The sequence below is a fragment of the Helobdella robusta genome (assembly GCF_000326865.2).
Source record: "Helobdella robusta unplaced genomic scaffold HELROscaffold_12, whole genome shotgun sequence".
NCBI classification, from domain to species: domain Eukaryota; kingdom Metazoa; phylum Annelida; class Clitellata; order Rhynchobdellida; family Glossiphoniidae; genus Helobdella; species Helobdella robusta.
Window position 1 is genome coordinate 503,423 of NW_008703664.1, and position 20,296 is coordinate 523,718.

At 29.3% G+C, this 20,296-nt stretch overlaps 6 protein-coding genes across 6 annotated transcripts; 1 reads left to right on the forward strand and 5 right to left on the reverse strand.

The window, feature by feature from the left end:
* Positions 1–2,691: 2,691 nt before the first annotated feature.
* HELRODRAFT_167690 (hypothetical protein) lies at positions 2,692–4,530 on the forward strand (the record flags this gene model as incomplete). The annotated part of the gene is made up of 5 exons (XM_009013438.1): positions 2,692–2,825; positions 3,533–3,659; positions 3,747–3,911; positions 3,971–4,041; positions 4,410–4,530. The coding sequence occupies 5 exons, from the start codon at positions 2,692–2,694 to the stop codon at positions 4,528–4,530; spliced, it is 618 nt and encodes a 205-aa protein (XP_009011686.1).
* A 959-nt stretch (positions 4,531–5,489) lies between these two features.
* HELRODRAFT_167691 (hypothetical protein) lies at positions 5,490–6,215 on the reverse strand (the record flags this gene model as incomplete). The annotated part of the gene is made up of 1 exon (XM_009013439.1): positions 5,490–6,215. The coding sequence occupies one exon, from the start codon at positions 6,213–6,215 to the stop codon at positions 5,490–5,492; it is 726 nt and encodes a 241-aa protein (XP_009011687.1).
* Positions 6,216–6,866: 651 nt separating this feature from the next.
* HELRODRAFT_72832 (hypothetical protein) lies at positions 6,867–7,409 on the reverse strand (the record flags this gene model as incomplete). Its single annotated transcript, XM_009013440.1, has 2 exons — positions 6,867–7,035; positions 7,231–7,409. Coding segments are annotated over 2 exons (348 nt in total), but the record flags the coding sequence as incomplete, so codon positions are not given.
* A 1,903-nt stretch (positions 7,410–9,312) lies between these two features.
* Positions 9,313–12,265, reverse strand: HELRODRAFT_167693 (hypothetical protein; the record flags this gene model as incomplete). Its single annotated transcript, XM_009013441.1, has 7 exons — positions 9,313–9,401; positions 9,877–10,006; positions 10,632–10,685; positions 10,882–11,021; positions 11,079–11,140; positions 11,641–11,732; positions 12,173–12,265. 7 exons carry the CDS (start codon positions 12,263–12,265, stop codon positions 9,313–9,315), a joined length of 660 nt encoding a protein of 219 aa, XP_009011689.1.
* Positions 12,266–13,194: 929 nt separating this feature from the next.
* On the reverse strand, positions 13,195–13,344 carry HELRODRAFT_73018 (hypothetical protein; the record flags this gene model as incomplete). The annotated part of the gene is made up of 1 exon (XM_009013442.1): positions 13,195–13,344. A coding segment is annotated over one exon (150 nt), but the record flags the coding sequence as incomplete, so codon positions are not given.
* A 3,943-nt stretch (positions 13,345–17,287) lies between these two features.
* Positions 17,288–19,191, reverse strand: HELRODRAFT_73261 (hypothetical protein; the record flags this gene model as incomplete). The annotated part of the gene is made up of 5 exons (XM_009013443.1): positions 17,288–17,533; positions 17,843–18,010; positions 18,077–18,267; positions 18,511–18,556; positions 19,105–19,191. 5 exons carry the CDS (start codon positions 19,189–19,191, stop codon positions 17,288–17,290), a joined length of 738 nt encoding a protein of 245 aa, XP_009011691.1.
* Positions 19,192–20,296: the final 1,105 nt, after the last annotated feature.

The following is a 20,296-nucleotide window of genomic DNA, read 5'->3' on the forward strand; positions in this document are numbered from 1 at the left end:
CCGATAAAACGAACTACAAACATATTAACGCCAAACATTCGGTAGAATTTATAGAATATTGTATATATATATATATGTATATATATATATGTATATATATATATATATATATATATATATACGTGCGTGGTGTGCTGTATGTTAAACTAAACTTCAAAAATTTCGTTCAGAAGTTTTTAAAAATTTTTCTAATTTTTTTTGAATTATTTTAATTAATTTTGATATTGAATAACAGAGAAAATTAAGAGAAAGTTATTTATGTTATTTCTTCTGTTTATTTGTTTCTATTTCGCTATTTATTGAGAAATTTGATTTCGTAATTTTGATTGTTTATAACATTCATTATAATAGACATAAAATAGGTGATAGAGTTTATTGTGCTTGGTTCGTATGTGGACGGGTGAAGCGGTTTTTGTTAGTACAGATTTTGTTGCAATTACAGTTTGATTTTTGTCTTGTTTCATTGTTGCTTTAATAAATGTCGGCAAAGGATAAAACTAACAGGGTTGTTTTAAGAGACATGCTGCAATGTAAGTTATGTAATTCTACGTGTCAATGGAAAATTCCAAATATATCTGAATCAACATTTGAGGAAATTCAAGGAATAACAAATTTTTCGTGGCACTATAATGATTGTTTGACATTAAGGGGTGCAAATGTTGTAAATGAACTAGAGGATAAGTTAAATAATTTTAAATCAGATATTGATAATATGATCAAAAACGCATTTACATTTAAAATTGATAGTTTAAAATTAAATATTGAGGATTTATTGAATGATTACATTCTTACAATTGAAAGATATGGTTAATAATGTAGAGGAGGTTTTTAAGAGTAATGTGGTGCAGTTTAATAATAATATAGCAGCTTTAAAAAAAGATTTAAAATTTAGTTGGGTTGACATTGTTAAAGATGAAGTTAAATTGAACATTGATGTTCCAGTGTGGTCGCCGTGGAAGGTAGAGATGGTAGAGCATATTAAAAGGGTTCAAAAGAGAGCAACAAAAATTATAAGGGAATGCAGGGGACTAAACTATGAGGATAGGCTTAGATATTTTGGGTTGCCAACGTTGATGTACCGAAGAGTTAGAGGAGATCTGATTTTGTTGTTTAAAAAATTTCTTGACCTGAATGATCAAGATTGTTATCCTGAAATGTCTTTGTACTTAAATGAGAGAACAAGAGGACACGATAAAAAAAACTTAGAAATATCGTGTTCAAAGGTAACTTGCGAAAGCATTTTTTTACTTGTCAAATCATTCCTGTGTGGAATAAATTACCTGCCAGTATAGTGAACTGTGCCACTGTTGACAGATTTAAAAATTCTTTTGATGATTATTGGAAGAATGAAAGTTTAAATACAACTGGAGAGCGGAAGCGCCTAGATAAACATGCAATCCTCTAGAATGTATTCGTGTGTATTTGTGGGTGATGTGCAGATGTGTGTATAGCAATGTGTATGTGCTTATACGCTTTGTGTTGATGTATTCAATGGTTTAGTTATATAGGTAATGATAACGATATATATGATACACTTTCTATGTTAGGTGCACTTGTGTGGCTAGAGGTGCTGAGAATTGGTAGTGTAGCTTCCGACATGATAAGCACCGGTCAATTGTGAAGTTGTTGTTAATTGGGCGGGTGTGTTTGTTCTGTTTTATTTGTTTTTTGCACTTGAGACTTCATTATGTTAATAATTAGGTAAGAGAATGACCGTCTATAATTCTAAGATTTTGGCATAGATTCTCAACACCGGTAGGTGTTAAATTAACTAATTTGGAACTAACTACATTTATTTCTAATAGTTTTCAGGGTGAGGATCGACAAGGATGGTGTGGCTACTAGGCTTGTCTGCAGTGGACGATGTCATGAAGTTGGATTTTTGATGGCCGGGATGAAGTGACGGATGGTGGGATGGGAGAATTGGGGGTCATTGGCACCGGCGATGAGGACTATTGGATTGATAGCCAGATACATATTGCTTTTATATATATTCGATTATTTTGTTATCGATATGGTACTGTAGTTTACTTTTATTGCTGTTGTTATTATTATTGTATTTATTTTTTATTAGTTTTTTAATACTATTTCATATTATTATTGTTTTTTGGACATTTAAATTATTATCACATATTAGATATGAGCACATGGATTTTACTACGCTCATTATTAAATGTTATGTTATATATATATGTGTGTGTGTGCTGGTAAAAAAAACATAATTAATGCAGTAATTTGTGTAATCTACATAATTTCTAGCGTTGGATAGTTTTTTTATTACATTTCTCAATAATTCCAACCAAATTCTTGACATTATTTATTTTATTAAAGTTAGAATAATATCCAGTTTTCCAATTCATTCTCGAGATTTACCTATTTAGATTTCTCAATCATCTTCAGCACTTATTGCTATTTTATATAAAGAATTTGTATAACCCAGGCCTTTGTTCCTGTTATTAGCATTTGTTACCAGTGACTGTGTTAATTTTACTGTCTTCTTCACTAATTGATATGGTTTCTTTGTTCGAGCGTTAAAAACATAATTCCAAAGATTCTATTATCTTTAGTTCCTTGTATATATTTATAAATAGATATATGTGTGTGTGTGATTCAATGCATATAATTTTAAATAATATTATTAAGCAGGGTCGACGTTTTTTACTTAATACCTCTGGTCTTTAGTAATACACAATGGTCGCTAAGACACGTTTTCTTAGTGACCGGGCATTCCCGCCATTGTTGACAGTACGAGCAAGAAGCAGTGTGCAAATTAAGATAACCAATGCGCTGGGATCGGATGGACTGCCCGACGACATTTCGCTCAGGTACATTTCTTCCAGTGCAATAAAATGCAATGTGCTATTTCAAGACGTAACTCGTCCCACACTTCGAGAAGCAAGTAACCACGGTTTTCTTTCATCATTCATTCATCTCTTCCATATTGTTATTAAACAAATTTTTACTGATATCAACTATTAATTTACATTAACGTTGAGAAATTTTTTAATGAGCAAAATCCGAATTAAAAGCGACGAAAACCGGTCGTTTTTTGACGGTGAAAAATATGATAATCTACGTTCTATCTTATTATCAAGAGCTCTTTCGATAGTCTAGTGTCTGACGGCTTCTGGTATTGTCTACAGAGCGTGCTGCGACCAGGTTAGAACACAATAGGCCTCGCTCGCATAGATAGAACACGCTACATATGCGATGCGTTTATCACATTTTCATAAAATACAGTGTTGCTGATTCCTCCAAACTTGTGCACAGTAAATTTTTTAACATCGATGGAAGATATACAATGTTTTATAGATTTCAAAAATGGTGAGTAAAATGGATCAAATAACTCAGCTAGATGCAAATACCGTGATTTCTAAAATAAAGCTAGATACACACATGCAGAAGATGCAGTTAAGACAACAGAGAAAACAGTAAAATATAAATAAATATATATATAAATAAAACAAAAATAATACGAGACTTGTTTTAATTAACAAATATAACATAACGTGTTTTTGATAAATTCTTTCAGCGGGATATTCGTTTATACTTTTAAACCAAAAGAAATTTCAGAACCTATTCACCGGGCCAAAAACAAAAATAACAAATTAATGGTACCCATCTTAAAACTAACAGGCTTTAACGACGATCAGACAGAGGTTTCAATTTTATATGCACATTAATCATTACTTAAGAATCATGCACTTAACTGATAACTAATGCATTAATAACTTACAAAATGCCAGAACATTGCATTGGACACAACAGAAAGAGAAATGCTTCAATGTTTAAAAAAATCTGATAGCATAGAAACGGAGCATGAAAGCTTATCAACCAGACGAGACAGTCTCAAGGAACTGACCCTTCTTAATTCAAGCACTGAACTAACAAACCGAAACATTGCAATACAAGTCTGTAGTAAGTAATTAAGAAACGACATGTCTAAACATTTTCGTTCAATTTTTTACAGAATCAAAAGAAGCATAGTTATACAAAAGAAATGATTGAATTGGAAGATGGTTTCCAAACATTGATAAGCAGGTTAGTTACGAAAACTGCAACCTCATACAGATGATGTTAAATATGTCACATTCATGCGTTAACATTTTAAATATTAATATCAATTAACAATGCAGCTCTTTAAGCTTCAGATGTTTCTCTCTATTTTCAATTTTTAGTTAAAGGCTTGGGATACAAAACCTTATCTATCCAAGCAAGATAATCAAGTGTATCAGTCTAGGCAAAACACTTTCCTGAGAAAATTATACATTCCAGAAAATAAATGGGAAATTAACGCAAACACATGGCCAAGCATTTCCTGACTTTAAATTTGAGAAAAACGGAAGCATTGGCACTTTAGTTCATAAGAAAATAATAAAAATTAAAGTGCCAAATTTTTATTGCAAAAGCGTCTTTTATGCCATGTTCAAAAAAATGTTCCACTCTACTGTCTTTGAAGCCCTACAAAATTATATATTGCAGAAAATAGAATGGGAAATTAAAACAAAAACATGGCCAAGCATATCATGATTACATTGGTCACTATTCAGATTAAATTGATCTTACGAATGTAACCTTTAACACCACCAATGCATCTTAGCAAATATATTTCTATCTGAATTGTAAATACTTTTCACATATTTATATTTTTCAGCAATAGTGCTAATACAAAAAAGGAGGATGGAAAAAATGATAGAAGTATGTATGCAAATAAATTCTGCCAAAACTTGTAATACATTAACAAATTTTTTTACAGGTACCCTGAACTTAATTTATGACAAGGACTTAAACTTATTCTATGACCGTTCAACATGTAAATACTATGAGCTATCTAACCAGTGAAACCCTATTATTCCTATTAAAACAATTAAGTATCTCCAGAGTTGATGACTTCCAAACTTCGTGGCCATTCTTCACTTGTAACTGTAAAGTAGAAAACCAATGGGAGCATTGTTTTCACAATTCATTCTATAAAAAATGAAATTGTTTGGCCCATTATACAATTTACCACAATACAAAATTTAATTTTGTCAAACATTCGAGCTACATGTTAATTGAAATTTTAAAAATCTTACCATTTTTATTTGCTTTTGAATAATTGAATGACAACAAGAAGTATCTATACCACCTGTTAACTGTAAAAGTTCATGTTGTTTAATATCTAAAATAATTAAAATTAAAAAGATTGGCATTATCGAATAATCAATTGTCACTAAAAAATGAAAACATAAAAATGCAAAATACACATATTGTAAATTTGCTAATTGCAATTGTTCAACTTAACCGACCATAACTAATGTTCCATTTTTTGATGAACTTTGCAACATTCTGTTCACACTAAAGATTGTAATCTTTGATCTATGAAATAGCTACAGAATAAATAAAGAAAATAGTTCAATAAGTAAGTAACCAATAAATTAAATTTAACTACAGACATTTGTTCTCTAAACTCTTTCAGTTTTATCATCAAGGTTTCATTATTTTTGAGTTCAACTGTTTAGCTTCATTTGATTTTTTTTGAACTTTTGTGCTTCTGTGTTACATGCTGAACACAGTTCAAGTTGTACGACATTGTTAGCAACATGCAGACAAACGCCACAGCTCATGTCTGAAGTAGTTCCCTGTGTTTGTCTGCCTTGCATGCTTGCATTTAATAAAATTTCAGAGCTGTTAGATTCTGAGTCATCTACATTTTCGATGTCGATAACATCATCTTTGACAGAATCGTTAAAGTTCTCCTGTAACAGACCTGGAATATGCCTCAAAAGTGTGGATAATGTTGATTGATTTGTTATAACATTTTTTAAGTAATTAATTTCTTTTCTTAATGAAAATATTATTGCATCACTTTTAAAACATTTTTGCCGTAAAATTTTATTTTCATTTTTCAAATCATTGACTGTGTATGTGAGGCCCTCGATGAACTTTTTCTTTTTAGATCGATTTTCCCTGGCCAAAATAGCATTTTTCGACATACTCAACTCTTCATTCTTTTTTTTCCGACCTGTTGTAAATATTTTTCGATTTTCGTCATCATTTGATGAGGCGGGAGAGAGAGTGCCGTTCGGAACTGAGGTTCTGTAGACACCAATGGTGGACGGCAGCTCGGAATCTAGAAAATCAAGTTCACAAAAATCAAAGTCATCATTTTCATTATTTAACCAACTCTGCATATTATCCAGACACGATTCAACATTATAATTAACATTTGACATTATACTAACTTAAAAATCGCCAAAAACCAATAACACGCACAACATACGAATTCTATGCGTAAGAAGGATTGCTGTCGATAGGAAATAGAAATGTACCTGGTTTCATAGACAAAATATTTTTTAAATAACAAAGATGATTAAAAAATTTAAATCGTACAACACGCACGTTTACCAAAACTTGTATATTTTATGAAATAAAATTTTATTTGCAGACAACACACATTACACTTAATAATTGAATAGAAGCATTTGATCAGAATATTGACCCATAACCACACTCAGGATACCTAACACCCTTGGATATTATTAGTATATATGGTTACATCACAAGAATTACTCATTAGCCCAACGTAGTCGACATCCAAATTAAATGTTTATTTCAAACCCTGTTGAATTTAATGTATTAAGCAGTTATCAACCTAATTCAAGAAATTTAACTCTCAAAACAAACACTTCTTAAAATTCCTCATCTGGTGTACGTAAACAAAAATTTTAATAATTTATGATTTTCTCCTCATGGAAATAAACTGTTCAAATCGAGAAAAGAAATTAAAAACTCTTTAAAATAAAATTAACAGATATTTATTAAATTCAACTATTAAACAGTCATAAAACCATCACGTAGAGTTAAATAAAAAATAAAATATTAAATTAATTTTGGAGCGGATTTTTGAGAACGAGAATGACAGAATCCCCTCTAAGAAACATCTTTGAAATGTATCTATCCTTATTCACTGGCTTTGACTTCTTTTTGCCTTTACCAGTTTTAGGAACTTCGGTCCACATTTCTTTCACATTTTCCAAAACCATATTGCAGTGTCTAAGTATTAAAAACTTATATTTTAAAATAATAAGAAACAAGCTCGTTTTAGGGTTTGGATATCTTTTAAAATTATTACCCAATTCGCTTGTTCAAATACAAACCTAATATTTTTATCTTATTAAAAAACACATTAACAAAAAATAAAAGTAACAGAGAGTAATAAAATAAACTGCCACAAAGAACAAAATGTACCTATCAAAAGCTTTTACTCTTCCAAGGAGCTTCTTATTGTTTCTACAATTAATCAAAACTTGAGTGTTGTTCTTGACAGACAAAGTTAACACGGACAGAGGACCAGTGTTAAATTCCTCCTGCTCCTTCTGAGCCAGCTCCTCTGGTGTCATCTCACTTTTTGGCTTTTGAATGGTAGACCTGCAAAAAAAATTAAAAATTCAAAACATGAAATTTGTTTATGAAATATCCGTTTTTCTGTGGTACAATGTTTGATTGGTACTACATCGCTATCGTTAACACTGAGTCTATTGTTAAAAAAAATGCCTTTTATATTTGGGGAGGAACTAATCCTTAATAACTAAGTCACTGTTTAAAATTAAGATAATTTGGAACATAATTACTTAAAAAATTTCTATTTGATTAATTTTAGTATATTAGTAAATTTATATTATATTTTATGTTTATAATTTAAATTATTAAATGACTTGACATTTAATTCCTTTTTTCAATTTTAAATAAAATAAATTGTCAAATATAATAAATATATATTTTGTATTATGATTTAATAATGTATTGGTAATAAATAATTATAATTGTAAATGTTCATGAGAAATTTGAAAAAAGTTTCTAAAAAAATAGTTGTCTTAAATTTCTAAAAATGATTGGGCATTATTATTTGAATACTTTGCCATTTCTAATTGCATCGCATCATCTAATTTTAAAATGGCTACCCAACAGTTATTGGACTAAAGATGGTTGTTCTTGTTGAACGTTAAATTCTATAGAAGATGCTATAAGATGGGAGTAGGAGCATGGATGGTTGGCTGGGCATACAACATTTTGATGTGGCTCAAACATGTGCTTCATCAAATTCAAAAAAGCTGCTGACAGTTACGCATGAAGGTGTCTAAATCAAAACTGTTGTGCAGCAAAATCAACCAGGCAAGGTAGTTTCTACACCAAAGCACCTCTATTTATTAAATTTTATAACATTGTATTTTTTGTTGTGAGTTTAAGAAACTTGATTATATTGTGTTTGAGTATGTTTTTTGGCCTAAAAAATGTTTATAAATAAAAAATAAATAAATGTTTCACTAAATATAGCAAATTATATAAAATTTTTATAAATCAATTTATAAACCTGTAATCGTTTTTTTAAGTTAAAATATTTGGAACTTTTTAGTTAGTATTTTTAATTAATTCAAAGCATAATATTTTATTGCCCAATCGAACTTATTAAAAATTTAATCAACTTTATTAACAGCGTTAATAAAAATTTAAAATACCTTTTATTTTACATTTTTATATTTAGTTCACTATTAAAAAATGACATAATTCTTATTAGGCTCCTCACCAAACTTAAAAGCATTTTGCAAGCAATAGTGATGTGGTACCAAGTATTAATAATAATAATATAATATAATTAACATTCTACCTTTTTTGTTATGTTGTTTATATAAATTTGGTTTAATTTGTTTTCCGTCATTTTTTAAGATTTTTAAAGTAGAAAGTGCTCTTAACACGAAATTATCACCCACTGGCCACTAAAAAATTTTAAGTTTTCTGTTTAAGTCTAAAAAAATTGTCCGGTGGATGATAATTGCGGATTTAAATCACATTCTACTCCAAACTCACACCGAGAACGAAATTTTCAATTCATTTTACAAAATTAATCAAAAAAAGTTCTAACATGTTTTAGAAATCTGTAATGCTCCTTTTTCCGAACAATATTTTCGTATTACAAAAATTCGCGACGAACGTCCTAGTTTATAGCATAGAACAGAACAACATTCAAAAATTGTTCGACTCAAAAATACCAAACCATAGAAACTAAATTCGACATTCCAGGTATGAAATAAAAAGCGTGTAGCAGACTGTCGTTTTAGATCTATGATGGGATATGAAAACCGAATTATTTGTATGTAAATATTACATACAAAATCTAAAAGTCAACAATAAATTGAACATCGTGATCCCTATTACATCTCCATATTCTATTCTCAATGAGAAAACTGGCTACCTATAAACTAGATTCGAATTTTTAAAATTTGCACAAGTACAATTTTCACTCAACACAACTTTATTCCTCTGCATAAGATATTATAAAAACCTATTCCTAAACGCCCCTTCTCTACGATCATCCTTAATTTCTGTTATCATTCTAATCCTTAATCTGTTCCATGATTTCGCTGTTAATGATTAGCGCAATTTTTATTCAATTGAGCCAAAAACCAAATCATAATATTGTTTTTCTAATTTTCATTTGAATCATTACGAAATATTAATAATGTTACTTAGAAATGAAAACAATTACTCAAAAACTTGACTGGAGACTTATAAAAATATTTAACATCAAAACACTTTCAAACATATAAATTTTGATTAACGAGCAAAAACAAAATGAAAAATAATCACAATTTTTATGCATATTTACAATTTCTAAATAATTGTAATGATCTATTATTTCCCATTTACTATGAAAATTAATCAATATTTACATTACGCGCATGTACAAAACCAATTTTTGTGAGTTTATTCAGTTGAGCTAGCAGTTCATTGGCTATTCTGTAACTCCCGTTATCTACAAATTTATCAAAATACCTCATAAATTTCAAATTTACCACAAAATAAATTTACTGGGAAAAAATGTGAAGAACATGGAACCTTCTTGATGTTCATAATTATTTCGACAGTCCGTTCGCTGGTGATGCAGTTCCAACTCATCCAGTAAACGATGCATATTATGAAAAGTTTTTGATAGACTGGATTCACCTAATTGACCATCTACTTTGGTCTGTTCAATACAATTCATTAAAAAATAAATATATGTTTCTAAAAATTTCACAAAGATTATGCATCATACCAATACCTATTAGTAACGTCGTCATCAACGCCATTCGCAAAATAATTCTCATTTAAAACTTGAAAGGAAAATAACTACCTCGGTCAAATTTTGCAGATTTTTCAATTCAGCGACACAACTCGTCAGCTCTCAATTTACAAATCCATTATTATCCATCGACAATTTTCATATTTATCATTGGCTCGTTTTTATCAACAAACTTAACCTAACACAAATTCTACCGCCCAAATATGTTGATCGAGATACATGCAACGACCAATCTATTTCGAACTTAAAAATGTGTCGCTGATTTTCGCCTGTGACTTTACATTTTTATTTTAAACTTAACTTTATTGTTTTATTTTACAAATTTCATAAACTTGATATTATTTTTGAGTTGTGGGTTGAATGAATCAATATTTTTAAAAAGGTTGCAGAATGTCGGAGTCGGAAAATTTTGCAGGAGTCGGAATATCCTGAGGGGCCGTAGTTGTATTTTTCATCCTACTCCGACACCCAGATAGATAACGTTCTCTCATATAACTAAAAATTGAACAAAACGAGAATGGCGACTTACAGTTCCGTCTAGAAAGCTGTTTGAAGTGCAACTGCCATCTTCACTTCCACTCATCTAACGAACGTGGTGATAAAATGCATTGTATGATATAGTGATGGCAATCTAACAAATGTATTAAAAATTCGACTACAAATTTAACACAACCGTAAACAACCCATTTAGATATTGAAAGTAATTTTATCACAAATTCATAATTTTAAAGTGATGACATTTTAGAATACCAAAGATAAAGCTTTATATAGATAGCAACCGTGATAAACAACTGTTGAGCAAGACACTTGGTTTCATTCAATTCCTTCAAAACTTCATCGTGCACATACAACAAGTTATTATGTTCTTGTGACAAGTTGGCAAGTGCATATATCAAATCTCTTTGTTGAGTCTCATCACCTAGTCAATATAATAAATAATTCTAACGCCAATGAAATTCAATCATAAAAATAAAACTTTCTAAACCATTTTGTTTTTGCAAGTTATCAGAAGAATCTTTTGAAATTGACTGTGGAGTTCTGTAAATAAATTATATTTGGATGATATAACATTACCCATTATAACGACAATCACACCATAAAACCAATAATTAATTTTAGCGAACGTTGTCCATTCCCACTAGACCAAACTGGTAGAAAATGCAAGAAAAAAAATGTAACCATCTATTAATACTTAGAACAAATATGAAAAGGTAGCTTTCGAACACAAGAGCATTTGTTGTTAAGAACAATTAGATTGCTTTGTAATTAATTTTTTCAAATTTTATAAACATTAGGTAAAATATCAATAGTTTACACACCGTAAAAACATCAATTTGAAGAAAATTATGGGATGTACTGATTTTTTTTCAATTAATTTCCAATCCAACATCAATGCATTGTATGATATAGTGATAATTTATTTCCTAATTTTAAAAAATATTTTTAGATTTAAGATTTTTAACGCTATTACACTAAAATGAATTAACTAAACCTAAGGTTTTTTCATTTATTATAACGAAAAATGTTTCGAATAAAACCTCCAGTTATTATCTATGAATGATGGTCTGCTAGGTTTCTTGATGACAGTCGAGGCATGCTCATGAGCTTCTGCCAGTGCTGTAGAGGCCGACTGAATAATGGAAGGTTATTAAAAATTCATTTACAAGATTTGCACTGTAGAGACAAACAAGTAAAAAAGTTAATGTAAGTGTGGAAAAATAGAACTGGGTCTAAACAGATTGTCCTCATGATCGAAGTTTTATAAATAGTTATTATTTTGATTTTAGATTATTTTACTATTATTAATATTATTATTATTATTACTATTATTACTAATAATGATGTCACTTAATATAGCGCCCTGGCAGAATATGGTTAGTTAAACATTGAAAAGCTTTTTTAAAATAAAAAGAATTTAATGATTAATCCGGAAACTTTTAGACTCTGATGATTCACTAAACTATACTTTAGTGGAGACCGTAATATAATATTTCCATTTTAAGAAACAATAATCCTTGGTGAAAATATTTTTTTTTGATAATAATGAGAAAACATTAAAGACAAACAAACATGTGCATATCCAGCGGTTGGCATTCTGTGGGAATGTGAAGGTCGAACTGCATTCGGTTTATAATAGGCAGCCAACGCAAGAACAAGTCTCATGATGGATTTCAGGTCTCCAGACACTATGTCTGCTCAAAAAACAATACTTTCATGAGTAGAAATATTTCAAGCTTTCAAAATACTAAAAAGTTGAACATTTTAATTGCTTTTGTGACTAACATTAATTTCTAATTTCATGCTCACAGCAAATATAATCCTGAAAAAACTACAGAAATAAATTTGAAATAAATGATTAAAACCTTGTGGATTGATACTATGCATAGGTATTTTAGTAGATTTCATAAAGTGCAAGACAAGATGCACGTTGTGTAATTTGTTTTCGTTAACTTCAGTCTCAAATCTGCATCCTTCCAATTCTACACCCGCTAACATAAGTTATCAATGTTAATTATGAAAAAATACTGAAACTTTAATTTTACAATACAAAGTTCTATTTTCACAAATAAAAACAGTAAAAAAAACTAAATTTGTGTCGATAATTAAAATAAGTATGTTGAGAGGACGGCATTGAATTAGTTGAAAATTGATAGCCAACAATTTTAAATTAGTGTTAAGGATAACATCTGGCTGTAATATAAAAATAATAAGATAAGATACATAAGATACATGAACACAAAAAAAAAATTTAGATTTACGAAAAAATTAATTTAATGAATCTCATGATTTGCATAAGAACATGGGTGATATTAAAATAAATATCATTGAGATGAATGTTAGTGAGATAAACACCATTTAGATATTAAACATTTAGAGGTGGAGAAATAATAAAATGTTGAAAATTTGATGAACAAAAATTTGAATAGAAAGTTAATGATTTCATCTTCGATGATATCGTTCCAAATCAGACTTCAAATTTATATTTAAAAGACATTTAGTCATGCTTTAATAAAATAGCAAGATTTATAGGCCAGAATTTTATTGCTTAATTATAAATAAAAAAAAGCTTTGCATAAATTGAAAAAAAAATTCTAGTTCTTCTGCCTACCAACAATCCTAATAAGTTGTGCAAATACAATTCCATCACATAAGTCTTTTGTGAGGTCTTCAACCAGTTTTGTGTCTGATCTTTTTTTCAATTGACAGTTGATCCAAGTGATGTACTCACTGCATTGTCTCTGTTTGAATTTATTTCAAGCACATTTAAAACATTTAAACAAAATAAGAATTGGAATTGCATGTACACATTGTATGACTATACTATATCCTTAGATACAGATACAAATATTTGATTGATTGAATGATACTTGGGAAAAGCTAGCAAACGTTCATTAACAAGCTATTTTGGGAAATTAAAAAGTATAGTAAATTAAATGTTATCATAAAATAATAAAAATCTTATGTTTATAATTATAATGATATTTAATTATTTAGTAATAATTGTGAGTTGGTTAGTGTCAGGGGTTAGGGAAGGTTTGCTGACTTTAGTTTAGAGTTTTAGGCAAGTTGAATAATGGAGAACATGGAGATGGAATGGCAATGGAAGGACTAAACTAAAAATTAAAAACTTAACTTTTAATTAAATACTAAAGTTTGTTAATTAAATAAAAATATAAAATAAAGTAAATTAGTAAAGAAAGGTGAAAAGAAAAAAGCTTAATAAATTTTCAACAGTTAATAAAAATGGTTAATGAAAACCTTAGATGTGTTATTTCTGTTACCATTATTCATAACGTTGAATAGAAATTTTTGGGTAGATATGCCACAAATAAATCGACATTAAATAAGAAAAAAATCAATACATTAAAACTAAAGTACCCGCTTGCTAAAAGTGAATGTCGTAGATAATTCTCAAAAATGACTTGCAGCTTCATTTGTACAATTTATACGAAACTATATACTAAACACTCGCTTTCTATTACTTTTATCAACATTTCTCCTGATTTTCAAACTTCAATCTCAGTTTAGGTTTTATTTTTAATTCTAACATGACTTTTTAACAGTGTTACTAACAATTTTCACTTCACTAACAATTTTCACGAACTTATGCGTTTCTTTTGATGTTTCTATTCCTTCCTTACCTGTTGTTTCATTATCTTTAACCAGAATACATTGATTGATTGATTGATAATAATGTATCGATATATATTTTTGGCATCTTTCCATCTTCTAAAATATAAATATATATTTGTCAAATGTAATTTTATATGAATAGAAAATGAGCTCCTGTTGTGAGGATGTACCAAATAGTTTTGTCACAGACTTACAGAACTTAAGTAGGATACATTTTTTATTGTGTAAAGGTTGTTCTGTTTTTCAAGCTTCACAACGTGATGGAATCATTATGGTTAGTTATGAAAAATTGAAGCCTGTTAATTATGACCAACAATAAAGTTATCGTATCGCATGTTGGTATAATTAAAAATAAAATTGTAGACAACAATCAAAATTTGTCAGATAAAATTGTTTAAGTGCAATAATAAAACTACTCTATCTAATGTAGATATAATCGCACAAATAACAGTGAAAAAATAATAGGTTGTTTGTTGACAATCGTGATACCTGTCCTATTTTTCATCGAGCAATGTTGGACTCAATAGATACACTCGTTATTTTTGTCTTATTTGGTTGCGCTTTTAAAGATAGCACTATACAATTTCAAAAGGTTGGTATATCGGTGATTAAAGATAGAAATTATTGACTTGACGGATTCACGATTTTCCTGTAGTCACAAGGACACTCACTCGCAGGAGACTTGACATTCCCTCACAACATGGCAAAGCAGTACTTTTTCATCCGGATTCGGCGGAAGCATAAACAGTTGCTAAAAATGTTGCCGACCAAATATTAGCAAAAGACGATTTTCTAAAATGACGAGTCCACAACGTTTTCACTTATTTGCATTGAACCCATTAGCTCCACTCACTGACAAACTTACGCAATGTTTTTTTTTATAAAAATTTAATAAGGAATGTTATCAAAACAACAGGGAACCAGCACAAAAAATACATCTCTATTTTATTATAAAAATCTAACGCATTCTATATTTTACAAGTAGGTAAACGTAAAGAATATTTTGGAAACAAAATTTGATAAATAGCAATGGGTCTAACACAAATATTCACATACACACTCGCGCACGACGTATATACAATATATATATATATATATATATATATATAAATATTTTTTATATGTGTGTGTGTGTTTATATTTACGAATGTTTGTGTGTATTGTGTATATACCTTAGATCATATAATTTCATAACTTTTGTAACACTAAACTCTTCGCAATTTTTTTTAAATTTTAATAATATTCTGATATGATATAACTCACTTTATTTTTTGCCGGTAATTTTGACAACAGATGTTGATATTTGAAAGTATTCATTACATTCCAGCCACCAAACCCCGGTGGGAAACAGTTGTTATAAATGATTCCTCCAAAGGTTTCATCCATCTTTAACCATGACAACAAATTCTTTTATCTAACTGTAAGTGTAAATTAATTATAATATAGTTATCGTAAACCACAACGAAAAAGTGGTAAAAATTATTAGCACGCTAGTCCTACGTGCAGTGAGCCAGCAGATAAAGCATATTAAATAATTAATAGATATAAAACTATATGTAAACGAAGTACATTAGAAAATTGTAGCTGCAATCAATGATATTGATCTGAGTAGGCAAGCAAAAATCAACAAGAATGAACACATTTTTGAGCGTGTAATCACTTACCTTAGGCTAGTGCATTACCTACTCTACATGTATCAGCATATGTACACTTGTTCTTGCGAGTGTGTGAGTGAATGTAATGGGTAATTATTTTACGAATTTTAGTAGTATAATATCTACATATATATTTAAAATAAATATCAGCACCAATTATATAATATCATAGATTGCTTTTTATTCCAATCTATTAACCAAAAACGGCATATTAATACTTAAATAGAACATCTTACTTTTTAGAGTTTTTAAATTTTTTAAAGACACCGTTAAAATTCTGCATGTCTGATGGTACTGGGAAAAATATTGCTGAACAACTACATGTTAAAATCTACTAGATAACTTAAGTCATGATTTTGCCTTTGATTTTATAGGCGCTGTTGTCGGTTTTTTAAATTTAATGTGTTTCTGGTAGAGTAAAATGTTTCGCTAATGTTTATACTTTTGATATTGAAGAAGATAGTTTACAAATATCGATGTTTTATTACATTTTTTTCAATTAATTATCCAAACACTTTTCTATTTTTTGAATCACCTTCAACCCAGTCTATCCGAGGATACAAAACCAGATTAGAAAGTATTGAAGTCGCCATGTTTATCCCGACGCCAAAATAGACGCCAATCAAGACATTAATTGCATAATACTCTTGTGTTATGATCAACAACTGCATTCAATCGTCAATAATGCCTAGATCAGAGTGGCAACAGCGATACTAACATCAGACGTGAAATTCTCAGAACCCGCTTTAAACATCATTTTCTTACCAAAACTATGAAGATAACTTAACAGATGCTCTACATGTCTTCAAAACAATACAACTGATAAAGTTAGATACATTGGATGTTCTACCGTGTATGACTCTAAAGACCTGATTTCAACCATTAATTAACTGATTCCAATGTTTTTACAGCATTCCACATCATTTTTTCCTTCCCACGTGTTCAATATAAACCAGCCAAACTAACTCTTTATGTGCCATATTAGACTTCTAGCTCAAGCCATATTAGACTTCTAGCTCAAGCCATATTAGACTTCTAGCTCAAGCCATATTAGACTTCTAGCTCAACTGGCTTCCCATTCATAAACGCATAACTTTCAAACATTTCATTATGAGATGTACAATTCCTTCTACAGGTGAATAACTTTTTGGAGAAATAAATGGAAATAAGGTTATTGTTAGCACGCATAGATATAGAAAACTAGTTTTCTAATCCACGCATAGATATAAAAAAATTAGTTTTTTTATATTTAAAAAAATGTTTTCAGATAAGTCAAAAAATGCAAAATAATTTATATCAGCTAAATAACACAATTGAATTTTGCATGGACAATTCGTTATATTATACTATAAAAAAACTAACAAATTGGACACATTCAACTAAACAATTAATGGCTTCATTTTTTAAAACTGAAATTAACATTACTAGCAAAAATTCTGTCTTTACGGGGCAAATTTTCAAGTAAATTTACAATTTCTGAAAACACTTTATTTGGACTCTGACTGGCATCAACATGTCTGTGCAAATCTCTTTTTCCATAATAATCTATCAAAGGAGTTGTTTGTTTGTGATAATTATCCAATCTTTTTTTTAGAGCTTCAGGATTATCATCTGATCTATGAACCAGAGGCTCTCCAGTGATCTGCCAAAAAATGGTCAATAACATAATGACACTCATCACTGAAACTACGCTTGTATTTGCTATATTATAAAAATATGCATTTAAAGAAACTGTATAAATTTTACAATAAAAAATTATATATTTAATGAGGTGCATTTATTGTGGTTTTGTATAAATCTAAACATAAAATGTTTTAACTCAATAGAATTGGTTGAAAATATCAACAAAACTTTGAACAGTTTGACAGACTGATCATGTTTAAAATCCATGGTAACGACAGCGGACCCATAATTTCAAATTGAATATGATAAAATAAAATTCGAAACTAACGTCATCTTTCATTGGTACTTTAGGAGGGTTGAACTCAGTATGATAAGACCTTCCACTTTTTAGATGGATTAATCTTCCAGTAATTCGCTTTACCAATAAATCATCATCAATTCTGAATTCTATAACAGCATTCAGTATTTGATTTCTTCTTTGCAAAAGTTGGTCAAGCTGTACAAAAATTAATAACAAAGTAGCTGAACAAAAATTAAAAATAAAAAAATAAAATAACTAAACCTTTTCCGCTTGCAAAACGGTTCTGGGGAAGCCATCAAGAAGAAATCCATTCTTGCACTCTGGCTTATTAAGATTATCATCAATCAATTCAACAACTAGATCATCAGATACCAGGTTACCGTCATCCATCACCTTTTTAACTCGTTTACCAAGATCAGAACCAGATGCAACTACTGCTCTCAGCATATCTCCTTCAAAATTATTTCAATGACAATTTATTTTTGCTGTTATTGACAGTGTAAGCGATTGACAATCAACAAGAAAATGAATAAATAAATTATATAAACACATAAAATTATATAAAATATATACACATACATAAGAAAGAGATATTTCAAAATTAGGTAATTTAATATATCATAAGGATAATATCATAATAATAAATATAAAATAAGGACATCATAATCAATGATAAAAGATAATCAATGAATTACCTGTTGACAAATGACAAGAGCAAAATTTCTCAGAAAGTTTTGGAGCCTAAGAATAAAAAATGACACATATTTGGAAAAATATATTACTAAATACTAAATTAAATAATTTTTTTTTAAATATTAAAATGAACTAAAAAAAACGAATTAGCTTCATTATTTTTAATAAATTAATTATATAATATTAATTATATATTAAGGTAATTCAGTTCAGATGCAATATCAATCACCATATACAAAATTATTAAAATAATTAAAATATTTTTAAAGGAGGTCCTGCAAACGCCCAAATTAATGGGATCAGCGGTGTCTCCTCAATTAAATTTTAAACTGACTGCTATAATTATAATATAATTATAATATAATGATCAAATTATTATCTAATAAACATTAGCAAGAAGCTTTATCCTTTAGTTTAGGGGGTTAGGAAGCTTTTTTGGGTTTATTTAGCTTTAGCTGGGCAACAAAACAACTTACTTAAATGATAAATGTTATAATTAAATTAAATATTTAAATTTAATTAAAAAAGAAAGAAATGTTTTAAAATTGTAAAAAACTAAAATGGTAAAGTAAAAAAAATCAAAATGAATTAGTAACCTGCGTTCCTTTGCCACTTCCTGGAGGTCCCAGTAAAATAGCATTTACTCCCGTTTCCTTTTTCTTAAAGAAAGAAAACAAACCCATCTTCGACCAACCAAATTGAAAAAAAGAAGAAAAAAAATCGTCAAATCCGGAGTCGACGACAGAACGTCAGCACACACACCTAGAGCCGGGTTGGAACTTGTTTCAATTGACGACTACTCTGTATTCGAGTATTAAAATCCCCAACAAAATATGAAGCAGGGAGAAATTTTAATTAAGAAATTGAACTATAAAAATTAAATTTTATAAGTGAGTATACGGGTGCAGTGTTCGTCTCATATGTTTAGAATATTAGAACAGGCTTTTTTAATACATTGAAATTTGGCTATAAGTTAAAAAAGTTATTAGGTGTGTGTTTCATGCAAACACTTGAAATAATGAGAATGACAATTGGATACATAAGATGCCAAATGCTTTATTGCCGTTCAGAGTCTTTAAAATGACTTAAAAAAGGCATGTGAAAAATTGAGTGTTTGTGTGCGTGTTTTTTGTGTAGGCAAATTCAGGCAGAATGCTTTTGTTAATGCATATTATTAAACTCTTGATATATCTACTATAGTAAAACCAATTAAAAATAACAAAATTGCCATCACAGTGTAACGCTTTTTTAAGTTCTTTCATTAGTTTTTAATACTTTCGGCTTTCACGCCACGCTGTCCTTGACCGTGACCGCATGCAAATATTGTCCAAAACCGTTTTTTGGCGGTCACTTTTGTCCTGGAACAGCCTCTCCACAACTGTCGGCAGCCTACAAGTTTTTTCAGCGTTTATTGTTTCAATCAATAGAGCCAAATTTCAGTTTTTGCTATGTTTATTAAGCAGTAAAAACAATTTGAAAAATTAAAATAGTAAGAACTACAACTTTATACAGAAAAATTGACTATATCATAAAAGCAAAAGTAGAAATCTTAACACTAGATAACAGTGTTTAACATTGTTTAACATTAACATTTTAATATTTAACATAAACATCGGTTAATTTAACATTAATTTAACATTAGCATCGGTCGGAGCAATGCGATAATAAAAGTTTCAAATTCAACGGTTTTTTAGCTTTGAAAATAAAAAAAACACAATTTTTTTATATGCGTGTAAGCACAAATTGTTTTAACATCACAGTTAGGGATAATCAATTTACAGACCTTTT